General features: G+C 41.6%; 1 protein-coding gene across 1 annotated transcript; it reads left to right on the top strand.

Moving 5' to 3' along the window:
- Window positions 1–249: 249 nt before the first annotated feature.
- On the top strand, window positions 250–22,279 carry oatx (organic anion transporter X). The gene is made up of 14 exons (XM_034550948.1): window positions 250–1,138; window positions 2,911–3,075; window positions 3,154–3,227; window positions 3,328–3,457; window positions 6,192–6,295; window positions 8,790–8,944; window positions 9,939–10,107; window positions 10,192–10,315; window positions 10,395–10,510; window positions 12,098–12,157; window positions 17,444–17,598; window positions 18,044–18,152; window positions 21,856–21,917; window positions 22,125–22,279. The coding sequence occupies exons 1-14, from the start codon at window positions 1,112–1,114 to the stop codon at window positions 22,277–22,279; spliced, it is 1,605 nt and encodes a 534-aa protein (XP_034406839.1). The 5' UTR covers window positions 250–1,111.
- The last annotated feature ends 1,524 nt before the right edge of the window (window positions 22,280–23,803 follow it).

The following is a 23,803-nucleotide window of genomic DNA, read 5'->3' as shown; positions in this document are numbered from 1 at the left end:
TTGTGAAGCCAAGAAAAACAGAAAGAGGGGGGGGGGGGTCGGTCATGTAAGGTGTCTCTGGACCACAAAGCAGAAAAAGACAACGAGTTGGTCCTGACTTTACTTTTCCTCTGAATGCTGTCCACCTGTCCAGTCCTCCAGGCATCTCTCAAACTGTAAGTACATTTTGTCTGATTTACAGAGAGTTTGTATTGAGCTGCAACTGTAATCCTTTAAGAACTCTCACCAGACTCCAGACAAATGCTTCACATTATTAGAGTTCCCTGTAAAAACCACTGCTGCAGCCTTCCTGATGATGTCTTCTGGTAAAGAGACCAAGAACATTCTGCAAGGTTTTATTGAGGACAGAGTTTTGAAGAGAATGTGGCAGGTGTGGAATGATTAAGGAAAGTTTGAATAGTTCTGAGGAGGTCTGGAACCTGTTTGAGGGGTTGTAATAGTGCTGAGCTGGTCTGGAACAGTGTTGAGAGTTTTTAATAGTTATGAGGAGGACTTGAACCGTTTTGAGAAGTTGTAATGGTTCTGAGGAGGTCTGAAACAGTTTTGAGAGGTTGTAATAGTTCTGAAGAGGTCTGGAACCGTTTTGAGAGGTTGTAATAGTTCTGAGGTGGTCTAGAACAGTTTTGACAGATTTTAATAGTTCTGAGGAGGTCTGCGACCGTTTTCGCAGGCGGTTGAGAGGTTTTAATAGTTTGGAGGAGGTCTGGGAAAGTTTTGGGAGAGTATTAGATTGGTTGGAGGTTTTGAATAGTTTATAGGAGGTTTTGGATAGTTTGGACGAGGTTTGGAACCGTTTTGGAGAGTTGTGAATAGCTTGGAAAATGTTTGGAACAGTTTTTTAAGAGTTTTGGGTAGTTTTGGGGAGGTTTGGAACCGTTTTGGAGAGTTTCTTGAGTTCCCAAAGTGAGTCCACGTTTCAAAGAAAATATTTGTGCAAATTAAGTGTATTTTTATGAATTATTTTCGTTCTCAGATTTACTCTGATGTCAGTGAACAACAAATCCTGAAAGCCAGTTTCGATTGTTATTGTTGTTGTTGGGGACCCTGAGGTGCCATTGGAGCAGCACTTCTTGTGACTTTAAAGTACAGTTGTGATCCTGGAAAGAAGAAGATGGGCTTCGCTGATCTACTGGAAGAGGTGAGACAGTTTACTGAACTACTGCTCACTACTGCATCATGTACTTTGAGTACTCAGTCAAGTACTTTGATCACTGTTATGTGTCAAGTAATCTGATTACTGCTTCATGTACTCTTGATCCTACGCCATTTAATCTGATTACTGTAATTTAAATTTGTTACTGTATCATGTAATCTGATTACTCATCATATAATCTGATTACTCCATCATATAATCTGATTACTACATCATATCATCTGATTACTGCATCATGTAATCTCTTTACTGCATCATACAATCTGATTACTGCATCATATAATCTGATTACTACATCACATAATCTGATTACGGCAACATATAATCTGTTTACTGCATCATGTGATCTGATTACTGCATCATATAATCTGATTACTACATCATGTAATCTCCTTACTGCATCATATAATCTGATTACTCCATCATATAATCTGATTACTACATCATATCATCTGATTACTGCATCATGTAATCTCTTTACTGCATCATACAATCTGATTACTGCATCATATAATCTGATTACTACATCACATAATCTGATTACGGCAACATATAATCTGTTTACTGCATCATGTGATCTGATTACTGCATCATATAATCTGATTACTACATCATGTAATCTCCTTACTGCATCATATAATCTGATTACTCCATCATATAATCTGATTACTACATCATATCATCTGATTACTGCATCATGTAATCTCTTTACTGCATCATACAATCTGATTACTGCATCATATAATCTGATTACTACATCATGTAATCTTCTTAATGCATCATATAATCTGATTACTACATCATATAATCTGATTACTGCAACATATAATCTGTTTACTGCATCATGTGATCTGATTACTGCATCATATAATCTGATTACTACATCATGTAATCTTCTTAATGCATCATATAATCTGATTACTGCATCATATAATCTGATTACTACATCATGTAATCTTCTTAATGCATCATATAATCTGATTACTGCATCATATAATCTGATTACTGCAACATATACTCTGTTTACTGCATCATGTGACCTAATTACTATATCATATATGATTACTATCATAAAATCTGATTACTGTAATTTAATCTGATTACTGCATCATGTAATCTGATTACTGCGACATATAATCTGATGACTGCGTCATATAATCTGATAACTGCAACATATAATCTGTTTACTGCATCATGTGATCTGATTACTGCATCATATAATCTGATTACTACATCATATAATCTGATCGCTGCATCATGTAATCTCTTTACTGCATCATATAATCTGATTACTGCATCATATAATCTGATTACTACATCATATAATCTGATTACTGCAACATATACTCTGTTTACTGAATCATGTGATCTAATTACTACATCATAAAATCTGATTACTGTAATTTAATCTGATTACTGCATCATGTAATCTGATTACTGCGTCATATAATTTGATGACTGCATCATATAATCTGATAACTGCATTATATAATCTGATTACTGTATCATGTAATCTGATTACTGTTATATAACCTGATCACTGCATTGTATAATCTCTTTACTGCGTCATGTAATCTCTTTACTGCGTCATATAATCTGATTACTACATCATATATTTGAATTACTGTTATGTGATCCTATTACTGCGTCATATCATCTGATTACTGTAATATAATCTCATTACTGAGTCATATAATCTGATTACTACGTCATGTAATCTATAATCCTCCCCCCACCCCCACCATTGCAATGGAAAGGTGGGCGGGTTCGGCAGGTACCAGTGGCTCCATGTGACTCTGATCAGTTTACCTGGTTTGTTGATGGCAAGTCAGAACCTGTTGAACAACTTTGTCTCAGGAATTCCCGAACACCACTGCAGCCTGTCAGCCAATCACACGCTCTTCAACCTGTCTCAATACCAGGTAACCTGTTTTCACCTGTCCAATTAGCTCATCAATCCGCTGAGTACTATGTTCGATTAATGTGATTGGTTGTTGCAGGTGGAGGAGAAACAGTTTATCAAAGCTTTTATCCCTATGGACCCATCAGGAATGAGACTGGACCGCTGCAAGAGGTCAAAGCTTTCCTTCTTTGTTTATTTCCTTTCTGTGTTGCATTGTATTGATGAATAAAGTCCCTCTGATATCAATTCCTGTTCCACTGCTGTTGTTCAGGTATGTTGAGCCTCAGTGGCAGCTGTTAGTCCCGAACAACACGGCTAATGTTAGCCAGCTACAGACAGAAGGATGTTTAGACGGATGGACATTCGACAACTCAGAGTTCCACGCCACCACCGTCTCCGAGGTAACGAGGAGAAAGCTGCTCATGAGGAAGTAGTTCTGAGAAAGTGAGGTAGTAGTGATTCTTTAGAAGGTAGTAGTGGTTTTAGGAGGTAGTAGTTTGTCTTTAGGAGGTAGTTGTGTGTCTTAAAGAAGTAATAGTGTGTCTTTAGGAGGTAGTGATATTTTAGGAGGTAGTAGTGTCTTGATGAGGTAGTAGTTTGTCATTAGGATGTAGTAGTGTGGCTTTAGGAGGTAGTATTTGTCTTTAGGAGGTAGTCGTGTGTCTTTAGGAAGTAGTAGTGTGTCTTTAGGAGGTAGTAGTTTGTCTTTAGAAGGTAGTAGTGTCTTTAGGAAGTAGTAGTGTGTCTTTATGAGGCAGTAGTTTGTCATTAGGATGTAGTAGTGTGGCTTTAGGAGGTAGTAGTGTGTATTTAGGATGAAGTAGCTTGTCTGTAGGAGGTAGCAGTGTGTCTTTAGGAGGTAGTAGTGTGTCTTTAGGAAGTAGTAGTGTGTCTTTAGGAGGTAGTAGTGTGTCTTTAGGAGGTATTAAAGTATCTTCAGGAAGTAGTAGTGATACTTTAGGAGGTAGCAGTGTGTCTTTAGGAGGTAGTAGTGTGTCATTAGGAGGTAGTAGTGTGTCTTAAGGAGGTAGTAGTGTGTCTTCAGGAAGTAGTAGTGTGTCTTTAGGAGGTAGTAGTGTGTCTTTAGGAGGTATTAAAGTATTTTCAGGAAGTAGTAGTGATACTTTAGGAGGTAGCAGTGTGTCTTTAGGAGGTAGTAGTGTGTCTTTAGGAAGTAGTAGTGTGTCATTAGGAGGTAGTAGTGTGTCTTAAGGAGGTAGTAGTGTGTCTTCAGGAAGTAGTAGTGTGTCATTAGGAGGTAGTAGTGTGTCTTTAGGAGGTATTAAAGTATCTTCAGGAAGTAGTAGTGATACTTTAGGAGGTAGTAGTGTGTCTTTATGAGGCAGTAGTTTGTCATTAGGATGTAGTAGTGTGGCTTTAGGAGGTAGTAGTGTGTATTTAGGATGAAGTAGCTTGTCTGTAGGAAGTAGTAGTGTGTCTTTAGGAGGTAGTAGTGTGTCTTTAGGAGGTAGTAGTGTGTCATTGGGAGGTAGTAGCGTGTCTTTAGGAAGTAGTAGTTTGTCTTTAGGAGGTAGTAGTGTGCATTTAGGAAGTAGTAGTGTGTCTTTAGGAAGTAGTAGTGTGTCTTAAGGAAGTAGTAGTGATTATTTAGGAGGTAGTAGTGTGTCTTTAGGAGGTAATAAAATATCTTCAGGAAGTAGTAGTGATTCTTTAAGAGGTAGTAGTTTGTCTTTAGGAAGTAGTAGTGATACTTTAGGAGGTAGTAGTGTGTCTTAAGGAAGTAGTAGTGATACTTTAAGAGGTAGTAGTGTTACTTTAGGAGGTTGTCTTGATACTCTAGTAGGTTGTAATTATACCTTAGGAGGTAGTAGTGATACTTCAGGAGGTTGTCTTGATACTCTACTAGGTTGTAGTTATACTTTAAGTGGTATTAGTGATACTTCAGGAGGTTGTCTTGATACTCTAGTAGTTTGTAGTTATGTTTTAGGAGGTTGTCTTGATACTCTAGTAGTTTGTAATTATACCTTAGGAGGTAGTAGTGATACTTCAGGAGGTTGTCTTGTTACTCTAGTAGTTTGTAGTTATACTTTAGGAGGTTGTCTTGATACTCTAGTACAGGGGTGGGCAAACTTTTTGGCTCAGGGGCCACAATGACTTTTAAAATTTGACAGACAGGCCGGGCCAGTATCAGATGGATGGAGAGTGTTTGTGTGAACCAATATAAATTACAAGTAAAAGCCAATAAAAAGTAAAGAAAACGTTTCAGTTGGAACAGTGTTGTTGGTCCGGGGCGGTGCAGTCCCGTGGGTTTGATCTGCGTTCGTTATGCCAGGAAAAATACTCTGCATGCAGCTGTCAGTTAATTTTACAACTCTAAAACTCTTGGAGTACGAACCCTGTCTCCGGCGACAGAAAGTGATATGCCAAATTCAAATTACCGGAACTCTTCGAAGGTTAACGCTTTACGACGTCATTCCAAAGGATTCTGAACACTAAGAAGCGCCGCTTTCCGGCGGTATGCGGTACATTACGGTAATCGTAACAAAGAAACGTGGCAAGCTTGCCTGTGAGGGGAGAGGTGGAAGTGAGCGGCGCAGAGAGCAACAGGCTGGAATCGCAGCCTGATACGCCAGCAGAAAGCACGGCACATGAAGACCGCTGTAACGCTTCTCCGTTCCCAACTTGAGTTTCCCGAAGCACGATGACGGCAACAGACCAACATCGATGTTTCTTAATGCTCATTTATTGCTCATTAGGCTGTTTGTGTGCGCTCTCCTGCAGCAGAAAGCGTTACAGTGGTCTTAAACCTGCCGTGCGCTGCCTGACGTGTTCTGCTGCAGGAAAGAAACAATAATTATAATTTATAATAATTATAATTTATATTAATTATTAATTATCTGGCAGGCACGATTAAAAAGCCCAATGGCCCGTAGTTTGCCCACCCCTGCTCTAGTAGGTAGTATGAGTTTTTTCTGATCCAATGTGAGGTCCTGGGACAGGGATGTCGTATGTGTACAGATTGTAAAGCCCTCTGAGGCAAATTTGTAATTTGTGATATTGGGCTATACAAAATAAACTGAAAATTGAATTGAATAGAGATACTTCAGGAGGTTGTCTTGATACTCTAGTAGGTTGTAGTGCTCCTATCACTCTGAATTGGTCTATTTCTTTCAGTGGGAGCTGGTGTGTTCGCTGCGTCCTCTAAAACAGATGATTCAGACCATCTATATGGGTGGAGTTTTAGCAGGAGCCATTGTTTTTGGAGGCCTTTCAGACAGGTACAACTCACCTGTTAAAACTGCAAACATACATAGAAACATTCATGATGTTGTGAACCAGCAGTGGCTTAAGCAATGCTTTTATGACCTGGTCCATGTTTTAGTTGCATATTGACTGTTCTTCATACCTGAGCAATGAAAAACAATCAGAATCTCCCTTTTTGTCTCTCTCTCTGTCTCTCTCTATCTGTCTGTCTCTCTCTATATGTCTGTCTCTCTGTCTCTTTCTCTCTCTCTCTCTGTCTGTCTGTCTTTCTGTCTCGCTGTCTGTCTGTCTCTATCTTTCTTTCACTCTCTCTCTCTGTCTCTCTCTCTATCTTCAATTGCCTTCATTGTCAAGGATGTTGCAACAACAATATTGTCAAAGCACCAAGACAAAGCAACACAAACAATATACAATTCATATGGATAATAATAATAATAATAATATGACAGAGAAATAACTACATTGAAAGAAAGCACGGTTGTGTTTCTTGGGACACAACAAAAGATTACTTTGTGGCATGATAGGACATATGGTGCAAAAGGTGGGCTGTATTTCCTTCTCCTAGGAGGATTCTTAGTGTAGAAGATTCTTCAAGTTCTCTGAAACCAAAGACCTGAAACCAGAGACCTGAAAACCAGAGACCTGGAACTAGTTCTCTGAAACCAGTTCTCTGAAACCAGAGACCTGAAACCAGTTCTCTAAAACCAGAGACCTTAAACCAGATGGTGGAGCGCATCAGCAGGGCCATGGCAGGAGGCCGGCTCACCAGTAAGGATGCATCAGACACAGCCAGGTCCAATGGACCCTATGAGATGTGAAGTCACAAAGACTCCGGGAAAGGTGCAATGGAGAGATGTAAATTCATCCATAAGTAAAGAGAGAAGAGGAGATAGGTGCTATAAGCCTATAGCAGCATATCTAGGACCAGGGCAAACCTGAGTCAGCCCTAACTATAAGCACTAGATGACAGTCTTAAGTCTACTCTTGAATGAGGTGACTGTGTCTGCCTCCCGGACTGAAAGTGGAAGCTGGTTCCATAAAAGAGGAGCTTGATAACTGAAGGCTCTGGCTCCCATCCTACTTTGTAGGACTCTAGGAACCACAAGTAGCCCCACATTTAGTGAGCGCAGCTCTCTAGTGGGGCAATATGGTACTACAAGCTCCTTAAGATATGATGGTGCATCACCAATCAAGGCTTTGTAGGTGAGGAGAAGAATTTTAAATGTGATTCTTGATTTTACAGGGAGCCAGTGCAGAGCAGCTAATACAGGAGTCATGTGATCTCTTTTCTTAGTTTTTGTGAGTACACGAGCTGCAGCATTCTGGATCAACTGGAGGGACTTAAGAGACTTATTAGAGCAGCCTGATAATAAGGAGTTGCAGTAATCTAGTCTAGAAGTAACAAACGCGTGAACCAGCTTTTCTGCATCTTTTTGGGACAAGATGTGCCTGATTTTTGAAATGTTACATAGATTTAAAAAAAATGCAGTCCTTGAGATTTGCTTAACGTGGGAGTTAAAGGACAAGTCCCGGTCAAAGATAACTAGAGATTTTTTACAGTGGTGTTGGATGCCAGGGAAATGCCATCTACAGAAACCACATCACCAGATAATTGATCTCTGAGGTGTTCAGGACCCAGTAAAATAACTTCAGTTTTATATCAGGAAGTTGCAGGTCATCCATGTTTTTATGTCTTTAAGACATTCTTGAATTTTAGCGAGCTGGTTGGTCTCCTCTGGTTTGATCGATAGATATAATTGAGTATCATCTGCATAGCAATGAAAGTTTATGGAGTGTTTCCTGATGATGTTGCCTAACCTCACCTGTCGAAAAGTGACCACATATTCTGTCTCTTTACCTGTCTGTCTTAACCTCACCTGTCCAACAGTGACCACATATTCTGTTTGCTTTTGGTTGCAAAGATTTCTTCTGTCGGCCTTTTTCAATTGCCAATTGGTCACTGAGCCGGTACCTGGTCAGGATCTGTCTGTCTATCTGTCTGTCTCTGTCGGATATCTGTCTGTCTGTCAGTCTGTCTGTCTGTCTCTGTCGGATATCTGTCTGTGTGTCTGTCTGTCTGTCTGTCTTTCCTATAGCCAGGTGGTCACTGAGCCTGTACCTGGTCAGGATCGGTGTCTGCTTCTGACCCCTGACAGAAAAGAGATATTCTGCCCACTCATAATCTCTTTTTAGAGCAGATAACATTCTGATCTACTTTGACTTTCAGTTTCTTTTTTCCAATGTTCCAAATATGTTTCTTTGCTTTATAACTGTGTTTCCTCTAACTGGTATTTGGAAAGCAGTGTTGGTGTGAGACTGGTCCGGGTTTTGCTGTGTAGGAGAATTTAGTTTCAGCACCGACTGACTCAGGATACTCTTTTCTGGGTTCAGCTCTTAGCTTTGGAGGGCTTTAAAATGGAGGATGTCTTGTATTTGAAGGTGATTTGTTTGTTAATGTTTATAAGGGGATATCTGCCTAATTCTAATCCTAATCTCTCTCTCTCTCAGGTTTGGGAGGCGGTCTGTCCTTATTTGGTCGTACCTGCAACTGGGTATTCTCGGTTGCAGCTCCGCCCTTTCCCCTACATACTCCGCCTATTGTGTGTTTAGGTTTTTGAGTGGAATGGCGGTGTCTGGCATCATCCTGAATGCAGTCTCACTGAGTACCTGTCTACCCGTTTGTCTGTCTGCATATCTGTCTGTCTCTCTGTTTACCTATCAACCTGTATGTCTGTCTACCTATTTGTATGTATGTCTGTCTGTGTGCTTGTCTACCTGCCTGTCCGTCTGTCTGGATGTATGTATACCTGTCTGTGTGCTTGTCTTCCTGTCTGTCCGTCAGTCTGTAGATATTTATACCTGTCTGTCTGCCTGTCTTTTGGTCTGTTGATCATGAACAGCAGGTTCTTTAACGTCTTGGTTTTTTATTGAGTATTTTGGGAAACTGATGATGTGTCCTCAAAGGTTGATCAACATGTCTGTCTGTATATTGACATGTCTGTCTGTATAGCTGTCTACCTGTCTGTCTACCTGTGTGTGTATCTCTATCTACCTGTTTGTCTGTATATCTGTCTGTCTGTATATCTGTCTACCTGTATGTCTTCATACCTGTCTGTCTACCTGTGTGTATGTCTATCTACCTGTTTGTCTTCATACCTGTCTGTATGTATATCTGTCTACCTGTCTGTATACCTGTATGTCTTTATACCTGCCTGTCTACCTGTGTGTATGTCTATCTACCTTTTTGTTTTTCTACCTGTCTGTCTGTGTATCTGTCTGTCTACCTGTATGTCTTTCTACCTGTTTGTCTTTCTACCTGTCTCTCTACCTCTGTCTGTATGTATGTCTACCTTTCTGTCTGTCTGTCTGTCTGTCTACCTCGCTGTCTACCTGTCTGCATGTTTGTCTACCTGTCTGTCTGTTTGTCTACCTCTCTGTCTACCTGTCTGTGTGTATGTTTGTCTACCTGTCTGTGTGTATGTTTGTCTACCTGTCTGTCTGCATCTCTGTCTACCTCTCTGTGTACATATCTGTCTGTATGTTTGTCTACCTCTCTGTCTACCTGTCTGTCTGTATATCTGTCAATCATGAACTGCAGGTTCTGATGATGTGTCCTCAGAGGTTATTCAGCATGTCACTCTACCTGTCTGTCTCCAGAGGTGGAGTGGATCCCAACAAAAGAGAGGACCTTAGTGGGCACGCTCACCTCCTTCTTTTTCACTTTTGGTCAGATGATCCTGGCAGGGCTTGCCTATTGGCTGAGAGACTGGAGGAAGTTACAGCTGATTGTCTGTGCCCCCATGTTCCTGTTCTTCAGCTACAGCTGGTCAGTCCACTTTCAAATGTACTTCATCTTTCTGCTCTCTTATTGGTCGGGGAGGTCTGATCTTTCCGCTCTCTGATTGGTCAGGTGGTACGTAGAGTCAGCTCGTTGGTTGGTTTTGAACCGTCGGTCTGAGGAGGCCTTAAAGAGTCTTCATCGAGTCGCTCGAATCAATGGAAAACCAGAGGTTGTGGACAAATTAACCCTGGAGGTGAGCTGTCTGTCTGTCCCGTCTATAAAGATGTGTGATATCCAATCAGAAGCTGAGGTCAGTTCTATGTCACCTGCAGGTTCTGCACTCTCACATGAATAAGGAGATTCAGTCGAGTCATTCGACGTTCACAGCATACGATCTACTGAGGACGAGAGGGATGAGACGGATCTCCATCTGTCTGGTGGCTGTCTGGTCAGAAAACCCCCTGCTATACCTTGACCTCGATTTAAATACTATCAGTTTAATTTTGATAGAAGGTTTAGGTTTTTCAAGAGATGTTTTAGGAGAGAATCACTAATTAGTATTGGTAATTTTGGAGGGAAATACATAAATTGGGTCTGAAGAAGAGCAAGTTGATTCCAATGAAGAACATAATGGAAAATGGCGAGTCTTCTTTTGAGACTGATCAAATATTTGAGTGGGAAACGGATTATAGTAATGCATGTCACAATCCTCTTCTACCTGTTGGGACGACTGTGGCTCAGTGGTGAGCAAGGTTGTCCTTCAATCAGAGGATCGGCAATTCCGGCTCAGCTAGTCCATGACGATATGTTCTTCGACAAGACACTTAACCCCAAATTACTCCCGTAGCTGTTCTACGGTGTGTGAATGTTAGTTAGTCCTGATGGGCAGGTGGCACCTTGCATAGTAGCTCCTCCAATCATCCAAGCTCCTCTTATCAGTGTATGAATGGGTGAATGATGTCATGTAGTGTTAAAGCACTTTGAGTGGGCGGAAGACTAGAAAAGAGATAAACAAGTAGAGTCCATTTAACATTTTACATTCTATTTAATAGTCAATTATATAATGAAATCTGTAAATGAATATGTGGCCTTGAAAAGGGGGTGAGGAATGCATCATCTGGCCCAAACTAACTAACTGTTGAATAGTCAGATCCCACAAGAGGAAGGGCAGAAGGTAGTACAAAAAGTTTAACTTAATGAGAGGACATCCCTAATGAGTTCCCTAATACTTTGAATATTTTTAAATGTGAAACATGCTTTCAAAATGATATATTTTAAATACCACAAAGAGGTCCAACCTAGAGTTCCATTAAATGACACAACTATCACATACCTGATCAGTAGAGTTTGTAAACATTATTCAGGTTCCCTCAATAATAGACTTAATAATTAGTCAGCGTTTCATGGAGTGTTGGTGGATTATCAAATAATTTCATGTATTGATCATCTATTCTGTGATGAGAGCCAGACTACAGGAAAGCCTGTGATTGGATGAATAGGGATCTTTTGGAACATAAATTAATTTGTTCTGGTAATTTTTTCAATTCAGTTTATTTTGTATAGCCCAATATCACAAATTACAAATTTGCCTCAGAGGGATTTACAATCTGTACACATACGACATCCCTGTCCCAGGACCTCACATCGGATCAGGAAAAACTCCCAATAAATAGAAAAAAAACGTTCACAGGGAAAAAAGGGAAGAAACCTTCAGGAGAGCAACAGAGGAGGATCCCTCTCCCCAGATGGACAGAAGAATAGATGTCATGTGTACAGAATGAACAGCATTACAGAGTTACATAAACACATTCAATGAATATGACAGAATCTATGAATGGACCTCCACAATCCATGAAACAGAAAGAGGTAGAGAGGAGGGGGGCGCAGGGCGTATCAGCAGGGGCCATGGTGCATCAGCAGGGCCAAGGCAGGAGGCCTGGAGTCCACTTGGTCTAACTATCCACCTGTCTATATATTCCCCTATCTACCTGTCTACCTATCCAACCATCTATCAGCAGTATTTCTTTCTCTGCAGGTTCTCCACCAGTTTTGCGTACTACGGTTTGGCAATGGACCTCCAGAAGTTCAGGGGTGAGTCACATAAATAGCATTAATGCTAAATGTGAGCTTTGTTGGCATCTTCTTGTGCACCTGATCCATTTGAGACCAGATGTTCCGATCATGTGTGTTTAAATATAGGGATAGAAAAGATATGAGAGGTTCAATTCAGTTTATTTTATATAGCCCAAAATCACAAATTACAAATTTGCCTCAGAGGGCTTTACAATCTCTACGCATACGACATCCCTGTCCCAGGACCTCACATCGGATCAGGGAAAAAACTTTCACGAGGGACAAAAAGGAAGAAACCTTCAGGAGAGCAACAGAGGAGGATCCCTCTCCCCGGATGGACAGAAGCAATAGATGTCATGTATACAGAATGAACAGCATTACAGAGTTACAACACATTCAATGAATATGACATAAATTATGAATAATGAGTAGTAGGCATGGACTACGATCCAGACCTCCACAATCCATGAAACAGAAGGAGGAAGAGAGGGGGGAGGGCAACAGCAGGGCCACCAGGCATGAGGGCATCGCAAAAGAGGCTGGACCAATGAGGCCAGGCCAGGGGCCTGGATGCAGGAAGCAGGGGCAATGGGGCAGGGGGGCGCAGGACCCAGGAGCCAGGACTGGCTTCAGACACAGCCAGGTCCAATGGACCCTATGTGGCGAGAAAGCAAAAAGACTCAGGGGAAGAAGTAGAGATAGTAATGTGCAATGAAGAGACGTAAATTCGTCCATCAGGAGAGAGAGAAGAAGAGAGAGGGGCTCAGTGTATCCTAAAATGTCCCTCGGCAGCCTATAGGCCTATAGCAGCATATCTAGGGGCTGGACCAGGGCAAACCTGAGACAGCCCTAACTATAAGCACTATTAGGGAGCTTGTATTACCATATTGCCCAACTAGAGAGATGCACTCACTAAATCAAGGCTTTGTAGGTGAGGAGAATAATTTTAAATGTGATTCCTTGACTTTGCAGTCCTTGAGATTTGCTTCACGTGGGAGTTAAGCAAAGTCCAGATCAAAGATAAAACCAAGATTCTTTATGGTGGTGTTGGATGCCAGGGAAATACCATCTACAGAAACCACATCACCAGATAATTGATCTCTGAGGTGTTCATCAGGAAGTTGCAGGTCATCCAAGTTTTTATGTCTTTAAGACATGCTTAAATTTGCGCGAGCTGGTTGGTTTCTTCTGGCTTGATAGATAGATATAATTGAGTATGATTTGCATAACAATGAAAGTTTATGGAGTGTTTCCTGATAATATTGCCCAAAGGAAGTATATACAAGGTAAATACAATTCAGATCATGTGGGTTTAAAGGTAGGGATAGGAAAAATACCAGAGGTTCAGATCATGTCGGTTTAAAAGGTAGATAGGAAAGATACCTGAGGTTCAGATCAGGGGGGCCAACAGTAGAGATAGGAAAGATACCTGAGGTTCAGATCATGTGGGTTTAAAGGTAGAGATAGGAAAGGCACCATAGGTTTAGATCATGTGGGTTTAAAGGTAGAGCTAGGAAAGATACCGAGGTTCAGATCATGTGGGTTTAAAGGTAGAGATAGGAAAGGCACCATAGGTTTAGATCATGTGGGTTTAAAGGTTAGAGATAAGAAAGACAGGGTGACTATGGGTCAGTGGTTCGCAGGTCCGTCTGTCAATCAGGGATTAACAGTTCAATCCCCGCCTAGTTCAATTCAATTCAATTCAGTTTATTTTGTAAAGCCCAATATCACAAATTATAAATTTGCCTCAGAGGGCTTTGCAATCTGTACACATACGACATCCCTGACCTTTGACCTCACATCGAATCAGGAAAAACTCCCCAAAAATAACCTTTCACGGGGAAAAAAGGGAAGAAACCTTCAGAAGAGCAACAGAGGAGGATCCCTCTCCCCGGATGGACAGAGGAATAGATGTCATGTGTACAGAATGAACAGTATTACAAAGTTACATAAACACATTACATGAATATGACAATGTATGAATGGAACTCCAATCCATGAAACAGAAGGAGGTAGAGAGGAGGGGGGGCGGGGCGCATCAGCAGGGCCAACGCGGGAGGCCGGCTCACCAGGCATCAGACACCGCCAGGTCCAATGGACCCTATGAGACGTGAAGTCACAACGACTCCGGGGAGGAAGCAGAGTTAATAAGGTGCAATGGAGAGATGTAAATTCATCCATAAGGAGAGAGAGAAGAGGAGATAGGTGCTCAGTGTAGCCTATAAGCCTATAGCAGCATATCAAGGGGCTGGACCAGGGCAAACCTGATTCAGCCCTAACTATAAGCACTATCAAACAGGAAAGTCTTAAGTCTATTCTTAAATGAGGTGACTGTGTCTGCCTCCAGGACTGAAAGTGGAAGCTGGTTCCATAAAAGAGGAGCTTGATAACTGAAGGCTCTGGCTCCCATCCTACTTTTTAGGACTCTAGGAACCACAAGTAGCCCCACATTTAGTGAGCGCAGCTCTCTAGTGGGGCAATATGGTACTACAAGCTCCTTCAAATATGAAGGTGCATCACCAATCAAGGCTTTGTAGGTGAGGAGAAGAATTTTAAATGTGATTCTTGATTTTACAGGGAGCCAGTGCAGAGCAGCTAATACAGGAGTCATGTGATCTCTTTTCTTAGTTTTTGTGAGTACACAAGCTGCAGCATTCTGGATCAACTGGAGGGACTTAAGAGACTTATTAGAGCAGCCTGATAATAAGGAGTTGCAGTAATCTAGTCTGGAAGTAACAAACGCGTGGACCAGCTTTTCTGCATCTTTTTGGGACAAGATGTGCCTGATTTTTTAAATGTTACGTAGATGAAAAAATGCAATCCCTGAGATTTGCTTAACGTGGGAGTTAAATGACAAGTCCCGGTCAAAGATAACGCCGACATTCTTTACAGTGGTGTTGGATGCCAGGGCAATGCCATCTACAGAAACCACATCACCAGATAATTGATCTCTGAGATGTTCAGGGCCCAGTAAAATAACTTCAGTTTTGTCTGAGTTTAACATCAGGAAGTTGCAGGTCATCCATGTTTTTATGTCTTTAAGACATTCTTGAAGTTTAGCGAGCTTGTTGGTCTCCTCTGGTTTGATCGATAGATATAATTGAGTATAATCTGCATAGCAATGAAAGTTTATGGAATGTTTGCTGATAATGTTGCCCAAAGGAAGCATATATAATGTAAATAAAATTGGTCCAAGCACAGAACCTTGTGGAACTCCGTGATTAACGTTGGTGGTCATTGAGGCTTCAATACAGATAAATAGGATTTAAACCAACTTAGTGCGGTACCTGAAATGCCAATCGACTGATCCAATCTCTGTAATAGGATGTCATGATCAATGGTGTCGAATGCAGCACTAAGGTCTAATAATACCAGTACGGAGAGGAGTCCTTTATCTGATGCAATTAGGTCATTTTTCTCCAGTGCTGTCTCTGTGCTGTGGTGTTTTCTAAATCCTGACTGAAACTCCTCAAATAAACTATTCTGATCTAGGAAGTCACACAACTGATTTGCGACTACTTTCTCAAGAATCTTAGAGAGGAAGGGAAGGTTAGAGATTGGTCTGTAGTTAGCCAACACCTCTGGATCAAGAGTGGGCTTCTTCAGGAGAGGTTTAATTACAGCTACTTTGAAGGAATGTGGTACATGGCCTGTTAGCAAAGGTGACAAAGGTGACGCCAGACAGAACCTGTTGGCTACGTCAGGAGACTGTGGAAGTGAAGCCATGTGAGCGCGTCCGGGCCTGGACCATGTATGTATACAGATGACTCTTGTTTGTTATGATTAAATAATGATTATTATATATCTCTGGCTTCGGAGCTTCTTCTTCCAAGCACCAGGCAGCTCGAGACTCTCTGAACTTTTACAATGGCCTGTTAGCAAAGACACATTAACAATATCCAACAGAGAGGTGCCAATTAAAGGCAACACGTCTTTAAGCAGCCTCGTTGGGATGGGGTCTAAGAGACAGGTAGACGGTTTAGAAGTAGAAACCATTGAAGACAATTGGTCTAGGTTAATGGGAGAAAAGCTATCCAAATATACACCAGGGCATACAGCCGTTTCCAAGGCCACTCCTCTTGATGACAGATCGGCAGTAGTTGAGGGCAAGAGATCATCAATCTTGCCTCTAATAGTTCAAATCTTTTCATTAAAGAAGTTCATGAAGTCATTACTACTGAGGTCTATAGGAATATACGGCTCCACAGAGCTGTGACTCTCTGTCAGCCTGGCTACAGTGCTAAAGAGAACCCTGGGGTTGTTCTTATTTTTCTCTATTACTGATGAGTAATAGGCTGCTCTGGCATTACGGAGAGCCTTTTTATATGTTTTAAGACTATCTCGCCAAACTAAGCGTGATTCTTCCAGATTGGTGGAACGCCATATGCTTTCGAGCTTTCGTGAAGTTTGCTTTAGGTCGCGGGTCTGAGGGTTATACCAGGGAGCAAACCTCCTTTGCCTCACTGTCTTTTTCTTCAGTGGGGTTTTCGAGTCTAGTGTCATTCTCAGTGAGCCTGTAGCACTATTGACAATATGATCAATCTGGGATGGACTAAAGTTAGCACAGGAGTCCTCCGTCACATTGAGACGTGGTATTGAATCAAATGCAGAAGGAATCACTTCTTTAAATTTAGCTACAGCACTGTCAGTTAGACATCTGTTGTAGAAACGTTTGACTAACGGTGTACACTCCGGGAGTATAAACTCAAAGGTTATGAGGTAATAGTCTGACAGAAGAGGGTTGATGTGTCCTTAAGCAAGACACTTGACCCTGAATTGTTCCCTGTAGCTGTGTCTACGATGTATGAATGTAACATGATTGTAAGTCGCTTTGGATAAAAGGTCAGCTAAATGAAATGTAATCATGTGGGTTTAAAGGTTGAGATAGGAAAAGGTACCATAGGTTTAGATCATGTGGGTTTAAAGGTGGAGATCGGAAACATACCAGAGGTTTAGATCATGTGGGTTTAATGGTATAGGAAAGTTCTCAAGGAGCTCTTTTCGTCTGTATGAGACGCGCTGGGCTTTCAGCTACAACGTAAACCCATATGAGATGCTCAGAAAACAAGCTGTGGATGGTCCCGAAGTGATGTTGACGTATTGAGAAGTAACATTAGTGATGTCTTGTCCGTACATTTAGTTAGAGTACATCATTATTTTAAGCCCAACCATGATGTTTTCCGAACAAAGTGGTCTATTTTGTCTACTATTCTACCTGTTTACCTTTCTTTCTATCTCATGTTGATTTATGTTCACTTTGGTTTCACCCTTCATGTCCTTCTATTGGCTGCTGGTTGGTCCAGGTGAGTATCTACCAGATACAGATCATTTTTGGAGCTGTTGATTTTCCTGCAAAACTGATGGCTCTGGGCATGCTCACTTACCTGGGGAGGAGGGTCTCTCAGGCCACCTGTCTCTTTCTGTCTGCTCTCATCATCTTTGCCAATATCTTCGTCCCCACAGGTAAGAAACCTAATAGACATTAATACACATTAGTTAAAGATATATACTTTATTAATCCCCAATGGGAAATTTGTTAATACACGTTATACACACAATTATACACACTAAAACACACCATAAAAAAAGATAAAACACAGGTAGCAAATTCACAATTATAGACACTATAGGCCATAACATTTTGTTTGTGCAATTAATTGTCACGTGTCAAGTGATGTTGTCTTTTTTTAAACCTAAGAGCTTTTGTCGCCTCATCCTGACTTCCTGTGAAGACAGAAGTTTATTTTGAAAAGATCATCTGTTCGAGTGTGGACAGAAAACACTATTATACAAACACGTTCCCCTCCCCCGCGTCTCCAACACACACACATATGTATTACACAATCTGTTGATCAAATTAAATAAATACTATCATGACTCATTACAAGTTAACATTATGAACACACAGAAATGCAGACCATGAGGACTGCGTTGGCGTGTCTCGGTAAAGGTTTCACCTCGGCCTCCTTCACCACCGTTTACCTGTACACCGGAGAGCTCTACCCCACCGTCATCAGGTGAGACATGCTGCCCTTCAGCAAGTCATATCTTTACTGATATGATGAGTGTGGTGGAAATGAATGTTCCGTTACCTTTTGAGAAATCAAAAGTACTTTAAGCACAGTTGTCTTTTAACACTTTATTACAGGATAACATATAGGAAGATTATAACGAGTTTACAAGTAATCAACCATGAGCTAAAGTACAAACAAGTCATGAAACATTCAGCCGAATGGAACAGGAATCTCTGGACCTCCAAGCCTCCAAAACTGTCAGAAATTACTGCTGTCGTTCAGTCGAACATCTCCGTCCTTTATACATTCACAGAAGCCCAGTAGACGAATAGCTATGTTTAATCTACTGGAGCTGAGAGATAAAAGGACAAGACGTCTCTCACTCTACTGCCCCATTCTCTAGAATCGATCATGTCTGGTTTGAGTCCACTAAGATAACCCCCAGGGAAAAACCATCACCCTCAGGCATGGCTAAGGCATTCACAACATTTATCGGACAGAGTGGCTGTATCGATCCATGGCAGTTTCTCAACCCTACTTTGAAGCGCTTTTCTTTCTTCTCTCCAGTCTACCGTTCTTTTTCTCGCATAGACTATTTTTTCATCGAGAGCTCATTTATTTCTTCAATTAAATCTGTTGACTACTCAACCATCATTATCTCTGATCATGCCCCAGTTGTTCTAGACATTTCTTTTGCTCTGAATATAAAGCAACGTCCATTATGGAAACTCCCCTTGTACTGTCAGATGAAGACTTTTGTCGCCGTCTGGCAATCAACATAGATGAATATATCAGCACAAATAAAAAGGAGAACACTTCATATTCATTATTGTGGGATTCGCTCAAAGCTTTCCTCTCGGCTTTTTATTTCACATATGGCTTTTACCAACACTCTAAGGAAGTCATAAGCTTAACTGACTCTATTCATAAACTTGATCAGCTATATTCAGAATCCCCCAATGCTGAGTTACATAAGAAACGGATAGAATTGCAAGCCAAACTGAACATTCTAACTACGCACGCAGAGCAACTTATACTAAAAACCTGTGGGACCTCCTATGAATATGGGGATAAATGTAGTCGCTCACCAATTAAAGTGGCAGGCCGCATCGAGTCTTATCCCCCAGGTTAAAGTTGAGCAAGGTAATTTAGTTTCAGACCCAAAACACATAAATTACATATTTAATTCACATTTCATCTCACTTTATTCCTCAGACTTCCCCACAGATATAACACCCATGACAGCCTTTTTGAATAATATAGGGGCCCCCTCTCTTGAACAAACAGTTGTTTCATCACTGGAGTTGGAGATAGGGGAGATCATTGGAGCCATCATGTCCATGCAGAATAATAAAACTCCAGGCGTGGACGGATACTCTGTAGAGTTCTTTAAGAAGTTTAAGGACCAGCTTGCGCCTCTCCTCCTGGAAGTTTTCAATGAATCTTTAGATAGAGGCTATTTACCCCCCACTTTCTCTCAAGCGTCCATTTCACTTCTTCTCAAGAAAGACAAGGACCCCACCCACTGTGGATCCTACCGTCCAATATCTCTCTTGAACGTGGATGCCAAGATTCTAGCTAAAGTTTTAGCCCTCCGCCTGGAAGATCCACTCCCTAAAATTATATCTGAAGATCAGACAGGGTTTATTAAAGGTCGACACTCATTTGCAAACATCCGCCACCTGATTGATATAGCATACACAAAAGATACAGTTGTTGTGCCCGAAGCAGTAGTTTCTCTGAATGCTGAGAAAGCATTCGATGGGGTTGAATGGCAGTATTTATTTGCAGCTTTGGAAAGATTTGATTTTGGCGCCACCTTCATTAAATGGATTAAGCTTTTATATAAAGATCCCCAAGCGTGCGTACAAACCAATGGCTTGGGGTCATCCTTTTTTCCTTTGACAAGAGGCACAAGACAGGGCTGCCCATTTTCCCCACTTTTATTTGCGATCGCAATCGAACCACTTGCCATAGCCCTAAGAACTACAGCTAGCATTTCAGGGCATTTTTTAGAGGGGAGTTGAGCACAGGGTCTCACTGTATGCTGATGACTTGTTGATTTATGTTAGTCACGCCAACTACTATTGCTTCCTCTATTGTGTCTATCCCCGAGAAGTTTTGGAACGTTCTCTGGATATTAAGCTCAATCTGCAGAAAAGTGAATGTTTTAGACTTAACTCTCCGACTCCTTCAGGCTAGTACCCTCCTTCCCTTTTCGCCTATCTGAAGATGGGTTCAAATATTTAGGAATTCATATTACCAGATCTTTCACTTCTCTTCATGCATCCTAATTTAACAACATTAGTTAACCAAATGAAGGATGCTTTAAAAAGATGGTCTGCTCTACCACTTACTTTGATGGGTCGAATAAATGCAGTGAAGATGAATGTGCTTTCAAAGTTTTTATACATATTTCAATGTGTACCTCCTTTTTCTTACTAAATCATTTAAATAAGAATTAATCAAGCTGTGAACTCATTTATATGGGGCAACCAAACACCCAGAGTTAAGAAGAACCTTTTACAAAGGCAGCGTTGTGTTGGCGGACATGCTTTGCCCAGCTTTATCCACTCTACTGGGCTGCTAATATTAAAAAATACTCTGTTGGCTACACTCTCCTCATACAAGCTGGTGTGTTCTAGAGGAACAATCATGCAAACATTCTAGCCTTAGGCCCTTAATTTATTCATCCTTACCTATAAGACCTTCCAACTCCACCTCTCATTCTATAGTACTCTCTACTCTGAACATTTTGAACCAATTTCGCTCTCATTACCAATTCATGTTCTGCCTCAACCCTCGGCCCTATTCACAAAAAACATATTTTTCGTCCCTCTATTATGGACCTATCATTTATGGAGTGGTGGAGGAGGGGTATTTACTGTTTGAGGACCTTTATAGTTCTAAAAACACTGGATAGTTATGAGAAGCTACAGAGATTGCATGACTTCCCAAGACAACTGTTTTTTCAATATCTCCAAATACAACATTTCTCAAGGCTAAATTCCCCCCCTTTCCCTCCCTGCCTAAACATGATCTCTGGGAAGACATAACTCTTTTATAACTAGAAAAAGGAATTATTTCAGTTTTATATCAGAAATTGCTTTCCTTGGAAAACCACAACTTGGCAAAAATTCAGGCTAGTTGGGAGGAGCAGTTAGGAATGGAGTTGGGAGATTTTTGGGACCTTCGCACTGGAAAGAGTTAATTCATCATCATCCTGCGCCCGCCTCACACTCATTCAGTTTAAAGTGCTACACAGAGCACATTATAGTAAGGCAAAACTGGCGAAAATGTATCAGGGGGCTGATGCTAGCTGTAGCAGGTGCTCTTTTTCACCTGCAAATCTCACTCACACATTTGGTCCCTGCCCCTCCCTTGAAACATATTGGTCTGGAGTGTTCAAAATGTTATCTGAGGCTCTTAACATAACTATAGATCCAAATCCTTTAATTGCTATATTTGGTGTTCCTACAGACACAGTCACCAAAGTCCAATCTGATGTTATTGCATTCACTTCACTGCTTGCCCGCCGTAGAATTCTCCTTATGTGGAAATCCACCACACCCCCATCGAGTGCCCGTTGGTTGGAGGATGTCATGCTCTTTCTCAAGCTAGAAAAAATTAAATTTACACTGAGAGGTTCCATGAAGAATTTCTTTATGTGTGTGTGTGTGTGGTGTGTGTGTGTGTGTGTTTATAGGCAGACAGGAATGGGCTTTGTGTCCACCATGGCGAGAGTTGGCAGCATGGCCGCTCCTGCCGGTCCTCATCCTGGACGAGGTGACATTGCTGATCCAAACCTTCTGAACAATAATCATAGATTGATAATTAGACTTTTCATTCATAATATCTATGTCATCAATCTAAAGAATAAATATCTCAATCAATCCTTCTCTCTTCAAGTCTTAAACTAGATCTCATGTCTGCCTGTCTCTCTGCTTCAATGTTGTTGTTGCTAATGTTTACCAGTACTCATGGACTACATTTCCCAGGTATTCCCCTCTTTGCCCAATGTGGTGTATGGGGGGGCGGCAGTGTTGGCTGGCTGCTTCGCCTGTTTCCTGCCGGAGACGCTTAACATGCCGCTGCCCTACACCATCGAAGACGTAGAGGAGAGATGGTGAGCTACCGGCTAACAATCAGCTTCGTTAGCAGTGTTAGCTTAATTAGCATCGTTAGCGTTATTATTATTTGGGGGTCGGCTGTAGCTCATGGGGAGAGTGATCGTCCCGCAACCATACAGTACCCGGTTCGATCCCCGCTCTCCCCATAGTTCATGTTGAAGTGTCCTTGAGCAAGACACTGAAACCCCAGTTGCTCCCCGGGTGCTTCACTGCTCCTTAATAACTAAGGATGGGTCAATGCAGAGGAGAATTTATCCACAAGGATCAAAAAAGTGTACATTATTATTATTATTATCAGTGTTAGCTTTGCTAGCTTCATGAGCATCTTAAGCTTCAATTGCATCATTATCCTTATTATCTTCATTAGCATCATTAGCTTTGTTAACATTGTTAGCTTCATTAGCGTAATTGGCTTTATTTAGCATCATTACCTTTGTTAGCAAGCTGTTGCTGAGCTAGGGAAACTGCTGGTCTTAATTAATAAATAATAAATAAATAACAAACATCCATAACTGAAAACTGTCTGGTATGAAGGTCTGGAACAAGCCCCGCCCCACGAAAAGAAGAGGGCTTATCTTTGAAAGAGGGCCGTGGGACTTTGGTGGTGGAGGCGTGGTCTCAACTGATGACGTGCCTTTAAAAGAGCTGAAGGAAGCCAGAAGTTACGGGACTGAACGCCCTCTGACCAATCAGACAGCTAGACTGGACCTTGACCAATCAGATGGGTGGACTGAACCTTTCCACCCATCAGACTGGTGGATTGAACCTCTCCACCAATCAGCTGGGTGACTGAACCTCGACCAATCAGATGGGTGACTGAACCTCGACCCATCAGGCGGCTGGACTGAACCTTGACCCATCAGGCGGCTGGACTGAACCTAGACCTATTAGACCGGCTGGACTGAACCTCGACCTATTAGACGGCTGGACTGAACCTCAACCTATTAGATGGCTGGACTGAACCTCGACCTATTAGACGGCTGGACTGAACCTTGACCAATCAGACGGCTGGACTGTACCTTGATCTATTAGACGGCTGGGACTGAACCTCGACCCATCACACGGCTGGACTGAACCTCGACCTATTAGACGGCTGAACTGAACTTCGACCAATCAGATGGCTTTGATGGAACCTAGATCTATTAGACGGCTGGACTGAACCTAGACCTATTAGACGGCTGGACTGAACCTCGACCAATCAGACGGCTTGACGGAACCTAGATCTATTAAACGGCTGGACTGAACCTCGACCAATCAGACGGCTTGACGGAACCTAGATCTATTAGACAGCTGGACCTGAACCTCGACCAATCAGACGGCTTGACGGAACCTAGATCTATTAAACGGCTGACTGAACCTCGACCAATCAGACGGCTTGACGGAACCTAGATCTATTAGACAGCTGGACTGAACCTCGACCTATCAGACGGCTGGAGTCATTAATGACAAAATAAGAATGACAGGTTTCAGTGTCAAAATGTTTTCATGTTCCGGAAAATGTATTTTTTTCGTAGATCTTTTAAA

This window comes from Cyclopterus lumpus, chromosome 14, assembly GCF_009769545.1.
Source record: "Cyclopterus lumpus isolate fCycLum1 chromosome 14, fCycLum1.pri, whole genome shotgun sequence".
NCBI classification, from domain to species: Eukaryota; Metazoa; Chordata; class Actinopteri; order Perciformes; family Cyclopteridae; genus Cyclopterus; species Cyclopterus lumpus.
Note: the sequence above shows the minus strand (reverse complement) of the source record. Positions and strands in the feature narration are given on the sequence as shown.

What these genes read in the sequence shown, in the direction of transcription:
- oatx (XM_034550948.1), top strand. Translation starts at nt 1,112, where the DNA reads ATGGGCTTCGCTGATCTACTGGAAGAG. An exon ending in CAATATCTTCGTCCCCACAG is followed by an intron (nt 17,599 to 18,043) that starts GTAAGAAACCTA and finishes ATGAACACACAG; the next exon opens with AAATGCAGACCATGAGGACT. An exon ending in CAGCATGGCCGCTCCTGCCG is followed by an intron (nt 21,918 to 22,124) that starts GTCCTCATCCTG and finishes AATGTTTACCAG; the next exon opens with TACTCATGGACTACATTTCC.